Source organism: Girardinichthys multiradiatus, chromosome 20 (genome assembly GCF_021462225.1).
Source record: "Girardinichthys multiradiatus isolate DD_20200921_A chromosome 20, DD_fGirMul_XY1, whole genome shotgun sequence".
Lineage (NCBI taxonomy): Eukaryota > Metazoa > Chordata > Actinopteri > Cyprinodontiformes > Goodeidae > Girardinichthys > Girardinichthys multiradiatus.
In genome coordinates, this window is record NC_061812.1 from 19,941,084 (window position 1) to 19,956,995 (window position 15,912).

Consider the following 15,912-nt stretch of genomic DNA (forward strand, 5'->3'; position numbering starts at 1 on the left):
TTGATGATTGGCTAAATGAAAAGTTGTTTTAAAATTTTTGTGAAAATACATTTTTATATTGTGGCTCAGATCTAATCCCGAACTACTTTTTCTTTGTTTGAGTCAAAATTATCTGGTTTCCCAGGGCAGGTACAGAAGCTGGTTTTAAACAAACAGGTTCTCTAACCTCCCCTATTTTAGTAAGGCTTGTCCAGGCCTCTGTAGTATTTGTCTTACTTGGTCTGTTTTTGGTTTCACAGGAGAAGGTCACTGCTATGGACCCCAGCCCAATGTGGTGTTTGTTGTAAATAGCCATAGACTTTTAGGTCAAAAACTATCTTCTGCAAAAGAGGTGGTGAGTTAAAGAGTATACTTTGAGTTTTCACATGAACCACAGTGGGATATTTAAGCTTGGACTTGTTCTGGCATGGCACAATTCTTATGTCTTTGCCCAATTCTGTTTGTTTATTTTAACAACGTGAAGATGCTAAGGAGGATATTTATAGTAGGTAAGGCATTAACAATCATTAAAACACCACTTTAAATAAAATCCTCAACTGTAAAGAGTAGAAGGGGAAACAATTTATTAACTTTTCACTATTTGGTATTATGTTTGCTCAGACTTTGTTTTCCTGAACATTTTTTTTTTCCATTAATTAAGTTTTTTTCTACATTTTACTCATGGTTTACTTTAAGGAAACTTGGGTATGTGGCTTCAATAAATAATATCTAGGAGGCAGGTGCTGATATTTTAGTCTGATCAGGGATCATATTTTTTTTATTTCTTCAGAATCCATTAGCCCCAAACATGGATCAGAACCAGAAGAGTTCTTGCATGAGTGATGCCCTGGGTAAATCCCTCTTTTTCCACAACCAAACTCATAGCCTCTCTCCTTATGAAGCCCACTCTGCAAAATGAATAATCTACTAGAATAATCTAGTTCAAGTATGACTAGTCTATATTTTGTGCTTTCTCATACTTCTCTAAAGCAATTATGACTCTAAGGGCCAATAAAACATTGAAAAGGCTATTTTTTGTGTTTTATATAAGTAAAACAAAGGTTTTACAAAAGAACTAGATTTTAAAAATGTGCTATCCAGTTCAAAAATGACCAGTCTAAAAATTTACAGATTATAAAGATTATTAAATGTTGCCAAAACTACCTAAAAACACACAAAACCAGCACTTTTATGTTTAGCCTGAATCTGAAGTTGTGAATCAGACACTAACTCAGCCACCTGCAATGTACAGTAATATTTTATTACAATGTTTACCCTGGACAACCCAGGCTGGGGGCCCATTCCCAAAAGACTGAACATGCAAGTAGGTAAAATATCCCAGGCTTTGGTTCTGAGGTTGAACTTCTTGTCTTTTGTTTTCTTTCTTTTTGCGAGTTCTCTTGGCAACCTGATGCCTTGCTGCCCTGGGTGGGGAGCCATATTTATATCAAAGTCCACCAATGAGCAGAACCATATTAATATAATATACACATTAAATAGGCTTCCTCCCACAGTCCAAAGACATGCCTGTTAGGTTAATTGGTCACTCTAAATTGCCCTTAGGTGTATGAATGAGTGTGTGCATGGTTGTTTGTGTTGCCCTGCGATGGACTGGCGACCTGTCCAGGGTGTACCCCGCCTCTCGCCCATAGACTGCTGGAGATAGGCACCAGCTTCCCCGCGACCCACTATGGAATAAGCGGTAGAAAATGACTGACTGACACATTAAATAGACAATTTCTAATATGTGAGAGTTAGGTTACCTATATCTAACATTTTTGTTAACCCTTAACCTGGACGTTAACTTGAGTAGCACTAGGACCACGAAGAAGAGCGCTGGTCTGATTTTACAACAGGCAGAAGGGAGGCTTCACTGCGGCTGCAACTTGATCAAAGTTCCTGCCAACTACGTTTGTTCCTGCAAAGGGAAACTCTACAGGTATATATTCATCAGGAATCTTATCAAACAAACACAACAAGTGGGTCTGAGTGGCGGCGTTTATGTTTTTTTTGTTTTTTTTCCTTTTCTCTTTGTGATTGGGTCTTCCTGTAAAACACCTGCGGGATTCAGGTAACTTCCCGATGAAGAGGGAAGTCGTTGGGCAGTGAGCGGTGAAAAGGTAAGGCCTCTTCTAGACCTTGACAGAATAAAACCAGGACATGTTTTGGACTCCGCTCATGTTGTAAACGTCCACGCGTGGTAGAGTCGTTCAAATAGATTTTTCTCAGTAGAATCTGAGATGTCCCTGAGACTGTCTGATTAGGTGGAACAGGTGTCCTACTTTACAAAAATGAAAGGAGCAGCCGCAGACTTTGCTGAGGGACACAGATCATTTGTACCCTCTACCTCTCCGCACCTTTAACGTCTTATTAGTGAAGAGATGTTGATTTGTTTTACCCTAATAAGCAGAAATTGAGCTAAAACCCTGTTGCAGCATTGATAGTTTATTTTTTGAAAGGCTGGAAATTTTACAGATGTCAAACAGGTCACGCCCATGCACGCTGTCAAAGAGGCCTAGGACAAACAACCAGGAACTGGTGGATGAAACGGGACAAAGATGGGCTGCTTCTGTTTGGCAGCTGGAAGTAAACCAAATGTCTTTTATAATGCGCATTGTTATGGATGAATAATGGTTAACAAAAACAAAAATCAAGTGTTTTTATTTATTAACATGTAGGGAACCTCAGTACCTGTGACTTAAGGAATGAGTTTCCCAATGAAATGATTGAGTCATTGTAAAACATAAGGCACATTTGTCAGGTAAATTGCATTTATCTATTACTTTTTATACAAAAGACAAAGTCCTCAAGCATATATGTTCTGCAAAAACACAGGTCTTCTTTTACCTTTTAATTTTTTAATTTCTGAATAATTTGATTTAAGCCGCATATCTTATTGGGCATTATTTGCTGTTGTCTGACCTTTTTTACATTTTGGCTTTTTTATCCATAAGGTGTCTGTTTTTTATTGCCTGTTTATAACTAACTACAGTCAAATCCAACATTTATCATACCCCTGACAGATTTAGGTAAATTAATCTTTTAACATGTTTCTCCTGACTGGCAGTAATGTTTACATTTTGGAGAGTCCTGACTTGAGGAAATGTTGAGAGCAGCGAGGAGGACTTTTATTGAGCCTAAGAGTGTCGTAAGCAGAGAAGATGGCTGAAACACAGAGAGAAACGAGAGATATTCCCCCGAACAATTAACAACAGCAAATTAACAAAATGCTACTCTCTCAACCATGCAGGGATCCGCCCCCTTAATAGTCGAGTAAATAAACACATAAACTTTTATAACAATCATACAATTATTAATATAGACATAAGATTAAGTTTATCATTCCCCGAGGATGAAATTACATAGTTTCAGCAGCAGGACAGATTAAAGGTGCAACTCTAGAAAGGTAATATTAGGAAGGATAAATAAATAATAGAAACAATAATAAATTACCATGAATAAACAGTGAACAATATTACAAACAATATGGTACAGAATTATTTAAATATTTACAGACTGTAAAATGCTTTCAAAAAACAAATATGGAAAAATTGGAAAAAATACATGTACTAAACTAAACTGTACAATAATCTAAGCACTACATACATAGAAGGAAGATGTAAATGAGATGAATAAGTATTTGCTGTATTGTACATCATGATGTCAGTAACCTAAGCCTAAATGTTCATCTACAACATTCCCCATTTGTGGAGAAGTTCTCTGTTGTGCTGCTATCTCCTCTCTAGCTTCGCAGCAGGTACCAGAAGGTACCACCAGGTACCAGCGCTGCTCACTTTCTGTCTAAATTCTATCATCGGTTAATTGCTCTCCATTACTTACAAGAAGCGCATTTGCTTTTGTTTTTTATTCTGTTGGTTTTTTGCAACCATATATATATATATATATATATATATATATATATATATATATATATATATATCTATAGATTTATAGATAGATCTGGGTGGTACGCTTCTTTGGGGCTTCTCCACACCGTAACTCTCCCGGATGTGGGGAAAACAGTAAAGGTGGACGCATCAGAGAACAATACATGTTTCAAATTGTCCACAGCCCAAGATTTGCACTCCTTGCACCATTGAAACCGACGTTTGGCATTGGCATGAGTGACCAAAGGTTTGGCTATAGCTGCCCGGCCGTGTATATCGACCCTGTGGAGCTCCTGACGGACAGTTCTGGTGGAAACAGGAGAGTTGAGGTGCACATTTAATTCTGCCGTGATTTGGGCAGCCCTGGTTTTATGTTTTTTGGATACAATCCGGTTTAGCACCTGAACATCCCTTTCAGACAGCTTCCTCTCGCGTCCACAGTTAATCCTGTTGGATGTGGTTCGTCCTTCTTGGTGGTATGCTGACATTACCCTGGATACCGTGGCTCTTGATACATCACAAAGACTTGCTGTCTTGGTCACAGATGCGCCAGCAAGACGTGCAACAACTATTTGTCCTCTTTTGAACTCTGGTATGTCACCCATAATGTTGTGTGCATTTCAGTATTTTGAGCAAAACTGTGCTCTTACCCTGCTAATTGAACCTTCACACTCTGCTCTTACTGGTGCAATGTGCAATCAATGAAGACTGGCTACCAGGCTATATATAGAGAGAGAGAGAGAGAAAAAAAAAAAACTTGGTCAGGGCTCCTTTTGCATGAATTATTGCATCAATGCGACATTGTCTTTAGGCGATCAGCCTGTGGCTCTGTTCAGGTTTTAAGGAAGCCGGTTTTCAGCTCGTCTGCATTATTGGGTCTGATGTCTCTCATCTTCGTCTTGACAATAGTCCGTAGATTCTCTATGGAGTTGAGGTCAGGTGAATTTGCTGGCCAGTCCAGCACAGTGGTACTATGGTTTGTAGTTTTGGCAGTGTGAGCAAGTGTCAAGTCCTGCTGTAAGATGAAATCAGCATCTCCATAAAGCTTGTTCTTCAGTTGACTATGGACTTAAAGAAAACCCACAGTGGACCAACACCCTTCCTCCAGACTCTGGGACTTTGATTTACCAATAAAATTCTGAATTTACTTTCATCAGAAAAGACCACCTTGGACCACTGAGCACCAGTCCAGTCCTTTTCTTAGCCCACTTAAGACAGTTCTGACATTGTACTTGGTTCAGTAGTGGCTTAAGTCAAAGGAAATTAATAGAAATAAACAATTACTCTGTGTTGAAGGAATCTACATAAAATGAATTTTACTTTTTGAATTGAATTACTAAAATTAACCATTTGGTAATTGTCCAGTTTATTGAAATATATTTTGTGATAGATGTTAATCATAATTATTTTTATATATACATTAGATATATTATTTTCCCGTTTTTATTTAAATAGGTTTTCTTCAAAATTGTACTTTGCTAGAAAGCTGAAAAAATAATCCTGAAAAATATAGACCTAGGTGTTGCAGTTTTGCTTCTAGATGTGATCACCTGACAGAACCGAAAACTAGTGTGTCACTATTCTTTACGTGTCACTCCTCTCCATGATATTGTCTCTCAGGCTTGTGTTTTTTCATGTTCTGACATGCTCTGCCAACAATGAACTTCCATTTTCTCTCACACACCCCAGATTGTTCTCATGCACACTCACTCCTTAAAAATGCAGTCGTCTGAACGCCATTCCTGCTTTTAAGAACATGCCAACTATTGCACTCAATCAAATTTGCTTTACTGTGGGAGAAAACCCACTTTCAAGAATAATCAGGACTTATTTGCCCAATAAAATACCACACTCATTTTAAAGCACTTTATCTGGATAATAAGATAGAATTGTAGAAAGAATTATGTTCAGTTTCTTTGAAACAACTTTGTGTTTTCTGCAGCAGTTTGTCCTGCCGGTATGTGTTCCAGTCCAAGTATATGTGGGGCCAACAATCGTTCCAACAGAGCCACCTCTGGATCCAGAGGATCAGGTGCCCACTATGCCCTGTGTGCCCTGGGAGTGGGACTCGTTGCCCTTGGGACTGTCATGATAGTTTGGACTGTAATACCCAACGATGCTCTCTCAGGTACTTCAATACACTTTCCAAAATGGTGCTGCAGGTGGCAACCTTGGCACTTCGCTCTCTTGTACTTTGGTTTTTGTGTGTTTTTTTGTATTAATTCTGCTCTCTGCCACCATTCTGTGGTCGCTTACACTAGAAGGGAACTCATCTCTAGGCGTTTTTTTTCTCCATTCGTCATTGACGCAAACTTTACTGAGATCTTTGTTGGTGGCACAGCGGCTCTCTTTTGGATTTACCAGAGACGCAGATAAGGTAAACGGCCAGGCATGCTCGTAAAGCTTTGGCAATGCGGATACTGCTCACCCTTTCCCACCCTTGCCCTCAATCCATCTGGCTAATGTCTGCTGCCTGGCTAACAAAATGGACAAACTGCTACTTATCAACTCTTAAAAACTCAGACTTCTGCAGATCTGCCGTCCTCTGTTTCACTGAAACCTGGCTGAGTGAGCGCACTCCACACAGCGCATGGACGGTTGTTGTGAGTGGGGAAAAGGAGAAAGGTGAAATATGCTTTTCTATAAACAAAGATTGGTGTACTGTTGTCACAGTGTTGCAGAAGACATGTAGGCATCACCTGGAGTTATTTTTTTATAAACTTGTAAACCCTTTTATTCAGCGAAGGAGTTCTCCTCGTTTGTTCTGGTTGATGTTAAGGTCCCACCACATACCTGCACATCAGAGGCTGAAAAACAGCTCTTCGAGAAAAAACACCTATACTCTTTCATCATAGTTCTGGAATTTTCACAGCGCAATCCACTCCAATTAACTTCCAAAATACAGACAACATATTAAGTGTCAAACCAGTGATGAAAACACACTGGACCATTGCTAAACCGCTTTAAAAGATGCATTTCGTGCTTTCACCAAGGCTGCTTTGAGACTTTCTGATCACTATCTGCTTCACCTCAATCCAGACTACAGGCAGAATCTAAAAACTTCCAAACCTGTGGTTAGGACCGTTTGGTGGACTGATGAGTCAAAACTGATGTTACAGGCCTGCTTGAAAGCACTTATTGGAGTGTTTTTTAAGCTTCAGCCTCTAATTTAAACCGATTCACAAATGCTGTGATATCATACATCAGTTTTTAAGAGAACGTGTGTGCAGACCAAGATGTTCGCACATACAACAACAATAAACCATGGTTCTCTTTAAATTTGAAGAAGCTGTATAGGAACAAGGAGGAGGCTTACATCAGTCAGGACAGTCAGGACAAGCAGATGAAACCCACCAAGGAGAGAAAGCCGTCGTTCACACCTCCTACCTACTCCTCCACATCGCATTCAAACACAAAAGCTCCATGTACCGACCACCCTCCTCTCCTCAGACCCCCTGACTCTTTTTAAGATCTTGGAGGAAGATGGAAATAGGCTTTTTCAACGTCAAATCATTAAGAGCGCTTCAGGACATGACAATGTCTCCCTCTCATGCCTGAAAGTCTGCACTGAGTGCTATAGTCACAAAATCCTTTGAGCATCTGGTGTTGAAGAATTTGAAGGACTTAACAGGCCCCCTGCTGGATCTCTGCAGATTGCTTACTGGACAAACAGGTTGGCAGATGATGCGGTCAGTCTTGATCTACACTTCATACTGCAGTGCCTCAACCACCCAGGGACGTACGCAAGAACTCTGTTTGTCGACTTCAGCTCAGCCTGCAACACCATCAACCCAGACATCCTCCACCAGAGGCTCACCCAGCTCACAATGGTGAGCCTGTCAATGGATCACCAGCTTCTTGACTGACCGACAGCAACAGGTGAGGCTGGGGAGCATTTTCTCCCGCAAAAGAACCATCAACACCGCCGCCCCCCAGGATTGTGTTCTCTCCCCATTCCTCTATTCCTTGTATACAAATGGTTGCATCTCAGCGGACCAGTCTGTGAAACTCTTGAAGTTTGCAGATGACACCACTGTCATTGGTCTGATTCAGGACAGTGACGAGTCTGATACAGAAAGGAGGTGGATCGGCTGGTCCACTGGTGTGGTCAGTACCACCTGGAGTTTAATCTGCTCAAGACTGTGGAGATGATGTTGAATTTCCGGTGAAGGTCCCCCACACTGCCTCTCCTCAGCATCCTAAACAACATCGTGTCTACTGAGGATCACTTCCGGTTCCTAGGAACCACCCTGTCTTGTGACCTGAGCCGGTTCTCACACATAGACATTGTTTGAAAGAAGGCCCAGCAGAGACTTTACAGTACCTTCTGCAGAAACTTAAGAGTACAACCTGCCACAGGAGCTGCTGGTCATCTTCTACAATGCCATTATTCATCATGTGCCCTGCATGTCCACCTCTATGTGGTTTGGCTCATCCACAAATCAGGACAGGTCCAAACTAAAATGACCAATTAGGTCTGTTGAGAGGAGTACCATTTTTGATCTCCCCTCCATCCAGGACTTGTACAGGTCAGGAAAAAGCTAATATAATTTCTTTTCCCAGGCTGTTTCTCTGATGAACACTTAACAGTCAGAGTGCCCAGATTGATGCCATGCATATTTGCACAATTCAACCATGTCCTTGTTTTCTGTAAAAAAAAAAAGAAAAAAAAACCTGTATGTATATACATATTTACAAAAAAATTTTTTATTTCCCTTTATATTTTCTTGAAAAAAAGCTCATTGAGAGCAATTGGAAAGGAAGCCACATCCCTTGTTTGTGTTCACAAACTCTGCAAACAAAGCTGATTCTGATTCTCCACCCTCATCAGGCAACTCCACTTCTTCAAACAACAACGGACAGAACAAAGGCCAAATACAATCCTCATCAGTGGCAATGATGCTAGTCGGAGTGGGGATAGTCATTCTGCTGTTGTCTATTTGCCTGGGTGTGAGGAGTAAGATGAGAGCTCAAAACCAAAGTAACCAGACACAGGGAGTCCCCCTTGTGGACCACATTCCAGGAGAAGAACCACCGTGAGTGACGACTACCTGTTCTGTCTTTACTTATATGTTTTATTAGATGCTTGATATACTTAACTGTGGAGTATGTAAATTAAGGATTTCCAAATGTTATGATTTTGGCACTCCCTGCTGCCCCAAATGTAGATCAGGTAGTTGTGATTACTTTTGGCATTCACAAAAAAATTTTAATTTGAGAACTGGAAAAGTCATTACAGACCATAATGCCCACCAAAGCCAATGCCTAGTTATACAGCTTTGTAAAAATATATTCTAATAAGAACCTATTTTAATAAAAGTAAAAGATTTTAGCTTTTTATGATTCTTGCAATACAGTGTAATAATCTAACCTTAAAGGCATATATGATCATATTCAGTCAGTCATTTTCTACCGCTTCTTCCATAGTGGGTCACGTGGAAGCTGGCGCCTATGTCCAGCAGTCTATGGGCAGGAGGCGGGGTACACCCTGGACAGGTCGCCAGTCCATCGCAGGGCAACACAGACACACAAGACAAACAACCATGCCCACACTCATTCGCGCCTAAGGACAATTTATAGAAATCAATCAACCTAACAGTCATGTTTTTGGACTGTGGGAGGAAGCTGGAGTACCCCGAGAGAACCCACGCAGGCACAAGGAGAACATGCAAACTCCATACAGAAAGACCCTCGGCCTGGACTCGAACCCATGATCTTGCTGCAAGGCAACAGTGCTACCAATTGCGACACCATGCAGCCCATATATGATCATATTTTTTTTAACAATATATGATTATATTTACCTTATTTTCAACTTTGTTCAAGCTTGTAGCTCACAATAGTTATTTTAATGACAAATTGATAAATATATAAAAAAAGCATAAAAAAGTAAAAATCAGCACAAGACAGCCAGTAGTTGCTGAAGAGTGATGACGTTACATCTGTAGTACCCAACCTATTCATCAGTGCATAGGCCACCCAAGACAAAAGCAAAAGCAGTAAAGTCTCCAGCTACAATTTGATTTCATAAATTGAGGATTTATTGGGTGATTTATCCAAAGAAGAGAAACTTAGAGCTGTTGGTCTAAATTCAGTATCTTGGAGATCTAGCAAAAAGGTACTATATGGAAGGATTAAGAAGCTCTAAGTAGTTCACCACAGTGTTGAAAGACCACTTATGAAAAGCAAGCGATCATTAAAGCACAAAAATTAGGGCAGCATTCAAGTAGATGTAATTTGTGTCCTTCTTCTGACCAGTCTTGTTACTTTGATGTGCATGGTCACCAGCACACCCATATCTCAAAACAACTGTGTTACTAGAATATTTTTTGTTAGAAGGAAATGCAGTAAGTGTAGTCTCACTATTCTCCACATAATCAGTTTGTATTTTACTTGTGAGGGGTTGATCTAAAGACATCGTCTACTATAGCTCTCAATCACTCCAAATTTGTCCACAGTTAGTTTTTGCATCTGTCATTTGGCACTAAATAGTCCATTCCAGAAAATGCTACACATGTCATGGTTGGAAGGGAAACTAAAGTTCTTAGATAGCATCTACATTCAAATGTTATCTTCATTCGGCTCAGACACAAAGAAAAAAGTGACTTCACTAGAACTAATTATCTAAAAAAGATCAGGAAAAACTTTATACTCGTAACAGTTGAGGATGCAACGTGGTCTGGCTGTTGACTCCCTGTCATTTGTAGGGGCCGAGTCATGGACAGTGTTGTCCTCTTCCATTGGCTTCACATTGTTGCTTCCCTTAAATGATAGGACAATCTATCCTCCCTACCTACAGTATGTGTACTTCCATTGATCTCACCCACGTTTCCTTCATATATGATCTTAGTAGCAAAAAGAGTAACAGGCTTCAAAATGGGCCTGATATGGAGGCATTACCTTAAACCATATATAGTTGTGCCTTTCTTTCTTTTTCATTGATTCAGAAAAGTCTAGATTTTAAAATCACATACAGTATTTGCTTAGAAAAGTTGTGGGAAGACTGATTGTGGTCGATCCATGTTTATTGTTTTCAAGTCATTTGTTTTCTGACTCTAAGATTTAATATATGGTTTTAAATTAGTTCATTCTGACAATTGTTTGAAGAAAATGTAAACAAACGTAGAGGAAGTTTTTTATATTAAAAAGATTTGATAGGTGTTAAAGTCGGTTTATATTAGAGTTGGGCGATACGGACAAGAAAATGATCAGTACTACTGCCTGTTGTAGCCTGCATGTATTGAATGTCTTATTGAATTTCAAAGGATATTTTTATAATTTTCTGTTCTCGTTAAAATATTGTAGTTGTTCTCTCCAAGCATTAGTTTATATTATTAAAAATGTAAAGGTAGTAGTCTGCGCATGGCTGAGCATTTCCACAAGGAACATAACCACAACTAATAATCCTGTTGACATTTAGCAACACTTTATTAGCTGTTAGAAGCATTTATGAGTTCCTACATGTCTGGTCAACTGCTCTGAGGTTTAATCATTATCAGAGAGGAGCTTTTAGGGGTTTGTCAGTTTCACTTTCAGTTTTGCTTTACTTCAAACCTATTTTTGAATAAACCTGTAATAACTATGGACGCGTTTGCAGTATGATTGTTCCACCCTGAAAAAAGTATAGTTTAAATGCATAAATAAATGCCCTGAGTTAATGACAATCAAACCCATGATGTTGTACATTAAATGTTTTCCAGCGCATTCATTTCCTAACTTTTGTAAACCTGTATTCTAGTTTGAATGCAATATATCCACATTTTAGCTATTTGGGAATCACTTTCTTTCTAAACACTGTATTTTATCTATCAAACAGCATTTTGTTTGGTATTTCTTTGTATTTCTTTTGTTGGAAGCTGTTGTCAAGGTATCTAAAAATCCTGTTTAAAATAGGTTCATTGCTAGAGTGTCCGTGTGAAACATTCCTCTGAAAATCTTCAGCGACAGTCTGAAAATGATGTATAAAACAGCTGAAGTTGAACAGGAAATTTTAGAGGACATCCAGAATGACTAAAGAACTGTTGATAAAGACCACTTAAAAAGATTACTAGAAGGTCTGGCTCCTTGGTGGCAAAATAAAAAGAAAACATACATTTACACAGTACTGTTCCTCCAGATGATTTGTGGGTAATATTTGCTTAGGGTCTTGACCTGTTTATTCTTATAACGATTTCTGATTGAGGGTGATCTATTGCATCCCTTTCCAGGACTGTCGACCCAGAGGCTTATAACGTGCCCAGCTATGAGGAGGTTGTTGGCAGCGGCAATTACCCCGTCCGGCAGAGCAACCTAAGGCAGAGCACCTCACAGCTACCGTCCTATGAAGACATCATCGGGGCTGTAGAAAATGAGGGATCACAACCCACTAGAAACTCCACACAGAACAGCCCTGTGGATGACCAAACACCAGCTGCTGCTCAGCCCAATGCTGAGCCCTCCAGCCTCACATCACAGCACAGCCTGCCAACACGCAGCGCCAGCCGGGCCAGCCGTCTACTGAAGCCTCTCAGAGTAAGGCGGATAAAGTCGGACAAACTCCACCTAAAGGACTTCCGCCTCCAGATCCGCACCCCCACACAGAACCCAGTGACCATTGAACCCATCACTCCGCCCCCACAGTACGAGAACAAGATGCCTGAATTGCAGTAATAGCTCGTCCTTGTGGGTCTCCAAATGGCCAATAGCTGATTAAAATCTCTGAAAATGTCTAATGGTTTTAGAGAACTGGTGGCAATATTTCTGAGAGCCTGTAAGAGCACCATGAAGTAGGTAGATGTGCCAGTTGAGCAGGATGATGGAGGCAGACGCACTCCGGATATGAGAATACTTCTGGTGGACCTCTTTATCAATGAAGCTTCAGATTGGCTGATCAATTCTCTCATCATGCATTAACGCATCTGAGCAATGATAACCATTTTTTGGTGTAATTTAGTCAAAAATATAACATTTCAGTTTAATTTATAATTCTAATAAAATTACTTTCTTTAACAATAACATTTTGTTTTAGTGTGTAAAATGAAAACCTATGTTGCGGTGCAGAGGGAAAAATGGGAAATTAAATACCAAGCAGATATTTAAATTGTTGGGTTTGAGATTTACAAACTGTGACAAAATAAAAGTGAAGATGCAGATTTAGTTTGCTTTACAATGACTTTTGAACTCGTTTTCTAAAGGAAGTTAGTTTAAATTTTGTCGTTCATATAGACACTAAGAGAAAAAAATTGTTTTAAACTACTTAACTTATGGGTGTTGTTGAGATATTTACTTTGTCTTTTAGGAATGGTAAATTTTAATGTATCTGTAAATATATTTAAATATTTTAAAATGGTGGTGAATAAATTTTTTTCATTTTGTTCCTTTAGGTTATGCTGTAAGTTTGTGTTGCAGAATTTAACTGACGATGTGTGATGATTCCTTTTTTATGCACAAATATTGTACTTACTGTAGATGATTTTTTATAATTTGCTGTAGAGTAAGAGCTGTATTTACGTCTAAATGAGAAATTCTGTTTAAACTAAGGGTAGTAAAATTAACTTTCAAAGTTTGGGATTTTCGTCCCTCAAATTATTTTACTGTTTTCGGTTTTCTTCACTCCTGAGATTATGAGTTACTTTACCGCCCTCTAGTGGTCAAATGTTAGTTGAGGAAATGTGTACAGCTGCATCTAATTTTTGTAATTTAATATTACTGTTATATAAAACTTTTGGGGTTAATTTGTGTTTTTTTTTTTTTTTTTCATCATTGACATTCCTTTAAAAGGTTGAAAGGTTTTTTTTTTTTTAACAGATAAGTCATCCAATATTTGTTTGGTTTTCCGATCTTGCTTAAGAGCGACTTGATCCATAGAATTGCTATTTTGTTACATTGGTGCATAATTAAATACGGTTTTAATAAATATTTTTTTACAGAATTACAGCAGCAGATTTAGGTTTTTGTGAAGTCTTGAAGAACTCTAACAGGTTTTCTTCTAAGATTGTTTAGTAGCTCCATCCATCTTTCCATCAAGTCTGACCTGCTACCCTGTTCCTGCAGAAGAGAAGCATTCCCACAGGATGATGCTGCCACCACCACTTACCATTGTGGGGATGGTGTGCTATTCTGGTGTTATGCTGTTTCACATGATTCCCAGAAAGTTTAATTTTGGTCTCCTCTGACCAGAGCAGCTTTTTCCACATGTTTGCTATGTCCTCTACATGGCTTGCGGTCAGCTGGAAATGGGACTTCTTATGGCTTCCTTTATGCCACTCTTTCATAAAGACCACATTTGTTGAGGGCACTTTTAATAGTTTTATTGTCAATATATTTTCCACCTGAGCTGTGGATCTCTGCAGCTCCTTCAGAGTTATTATGGCTGTTTTGGCTGCTTCTGATTGATTAATTGATTATTTATTTGCTTAGCTCGTCAGTTTAGGCGAACAGCTTTTCTTGGTACGTTTGCAGTTGAGCCACACTCTTTCCAGTTTCAGATGATGAATTGAACAATGCCCTGTGAGATGTTGAAGGTTTGGGATATTTGTTTTAACCTAACCTTGCATTAAACTTCTCAACAACTTTGTTTGAAAACACAAGATTTGGAATACTGTGGATAAAATCATATTTGGAAAGTAGAATTCAGTGTGTCTGGGTCAATAACAATACTACTTCTATAAGTAATGACTGGGTGTGCCACAAGGATCAACCCTTGGCCCCCTCTTATTCACCCTATATATCAACGATCTAACAAACGCATGTCCATCCGCAACATGTTAAATGTATGCAGATCACACCATCATAAAATCATTTTAATACCCTTTGAAAGATTGTACAAACTCTAGACAAAACAAACTCCTATCATTGTCATATTCTATTAAAATATAATTTTCTTATTTGGGAGAATGTGATCAAATGTCATATGTTGTTGGTATTTTAAATTCTCAATGGAATGGCTCCACTTCCACTGCAAGAATACATCCATCTGAGAAACTGTGGGCACTCGAGCCCAGAGCAGAAGAGATTGTGATGTTCCATTTAGAAAAAGCAGTTTTGAGCAGTTGTCTTTTTCTGAGAGCATCAAACACCTGCAACACTCTTCCCACAAATCTCAGGAATGCCATTAAAAATGTTTTCTAAATTAGTAACACAAAAGTGGCTCCTGGATAATCAAAAATGCACACATAATCTAATTTAGCATTTTATTATTAATGTGTCTATCGTATATTGTTTATATTCATTGTGTCTTTTGAAAATATGTTTATTTCTACGTTCATTGTATGACCGTTTTTACGAACGCTTTGTTAAAGTAATTTCGTAATTGCTTGTTTTTAATTGTCCTGTATGCATGTTTCATGTCTTATGTTTTTACACCAAGCTGCAATGGGATTGCGGATGAAAATTAAATCGGGCATATTTACATGTAAACCGGTGCTCATGTTAATATGCATTGTCCCATTGTAAATAAATTACTAAATTATTAGATGGGAATATTACATTAGACTAATAGATACTTTTAATACAGAGTTGTAGGCTTAATAAAACCTATCCTCTTAAAGGTTATTTTCAAAATGTACTTTTAATCTGAAAATGTATTGAATATGATTATTATATACATATACACACACACACACACACACACACACACATATATATATATATATATATATATTCCAAACCCTTTGTGAAGTGCCTTGAGACGACATCTGTTGTGAATTGGCGCTATATAAATAAACTGAATTGAATTATATATTTACCGTCGTAATGATCAACTCTAAACCTGCCCAAACTGACAGTTCGGTTTGGCCTGGACTGCTACCTGTGCTGTTGGAAGTACTTTTTACTTCTGTTGGCACCATGAAAGCATCAATAAAAAATAAAAGTTGTATATTAGGAGCAGTTATTGAATTCTGTAAAATAGTTTTAGAAAGTAAAATTAGTTTTGAATTAGGAAGAATTGAGGTATAATTGCGCTGTTTACTGTAACCGGTGTACAGAAGAAGCCGGTTTGATAATGGGTAAGTTTAATTTTAAGTTATTAAATAAACACTCCTTGAGAAAACACTAAAATAGCTAA

General features: G+C 38.6%; 1 protein-coding gene across 4 annotated transcripts; it reads left to right on the top strand.

Moving 5' to 3' along the window:
* The first annotated feature begins 1,793 nt into the window (after positions 1-1,793).
* Positions 1,794-13,776, top strand: tmem51b (transmembrane protein 51b). Of its 4 annotated transcripts, none has more exons than XM_047346350.1 (5): positions 1,794-1,918; positions 2,051-2,099; positions 5,812-5,994; positions 8,698-8,902; positions 12,074-13,776. In XM_047346350.1, the coding sequence occupies exons 3-5, from the start codon at positions 5,826-5,828 to the stop codon at positions 12,513-12,515; spliced, it is 816 nt and encodes a 271-aa protein (XP_047202306.1). In that variant the 5' UTR covers positions 1,794-1,918; positions 2,051-2,099; positions 5,812-5,825; the 3' UTR covers positions 12,516-13,776. The 4 variants fall into 4 exon arrangements, with proteins under 4 accessions (XP_047202306.1, XP_047202304.1, XP_047202305.1 ...); XM_047346348.1 differs by having other exon boundaries at positions 1,795-1,918; positions 5,809-5,994; XM_047346349.1 differs by having other exon boundaries at positions 1,884-1,918; positions 2,021-2,099; positions 5,809-5,994.
* The last annotated feature ends 2,136 nt before the right edge of the window (positions 13,777-15,912 follow it).

Coding starts and splice junctions, on each gene's coding strand:
- tmem51b (XM_047346350.1), top strand. CDS start 5,826: ATGTGTTCCAGTCCAAGTATATGTGGGGCCAACAATCGTTCCAACAGA. Junction 5,995..8,697: donor ACCCAACGATGCTCTCTCAG/GTACTTCAATAC, acceptor CACCCTCATCAG/GCAACTCCACTTCTTCAAAC. Junction 8,903..12,073: donor ATTCCAGGAGAAGAACCACC/GTGAGTGACGAC, acceptor ATCCCTTTCCAG/GACTGTCGACCCAGAGGCTT.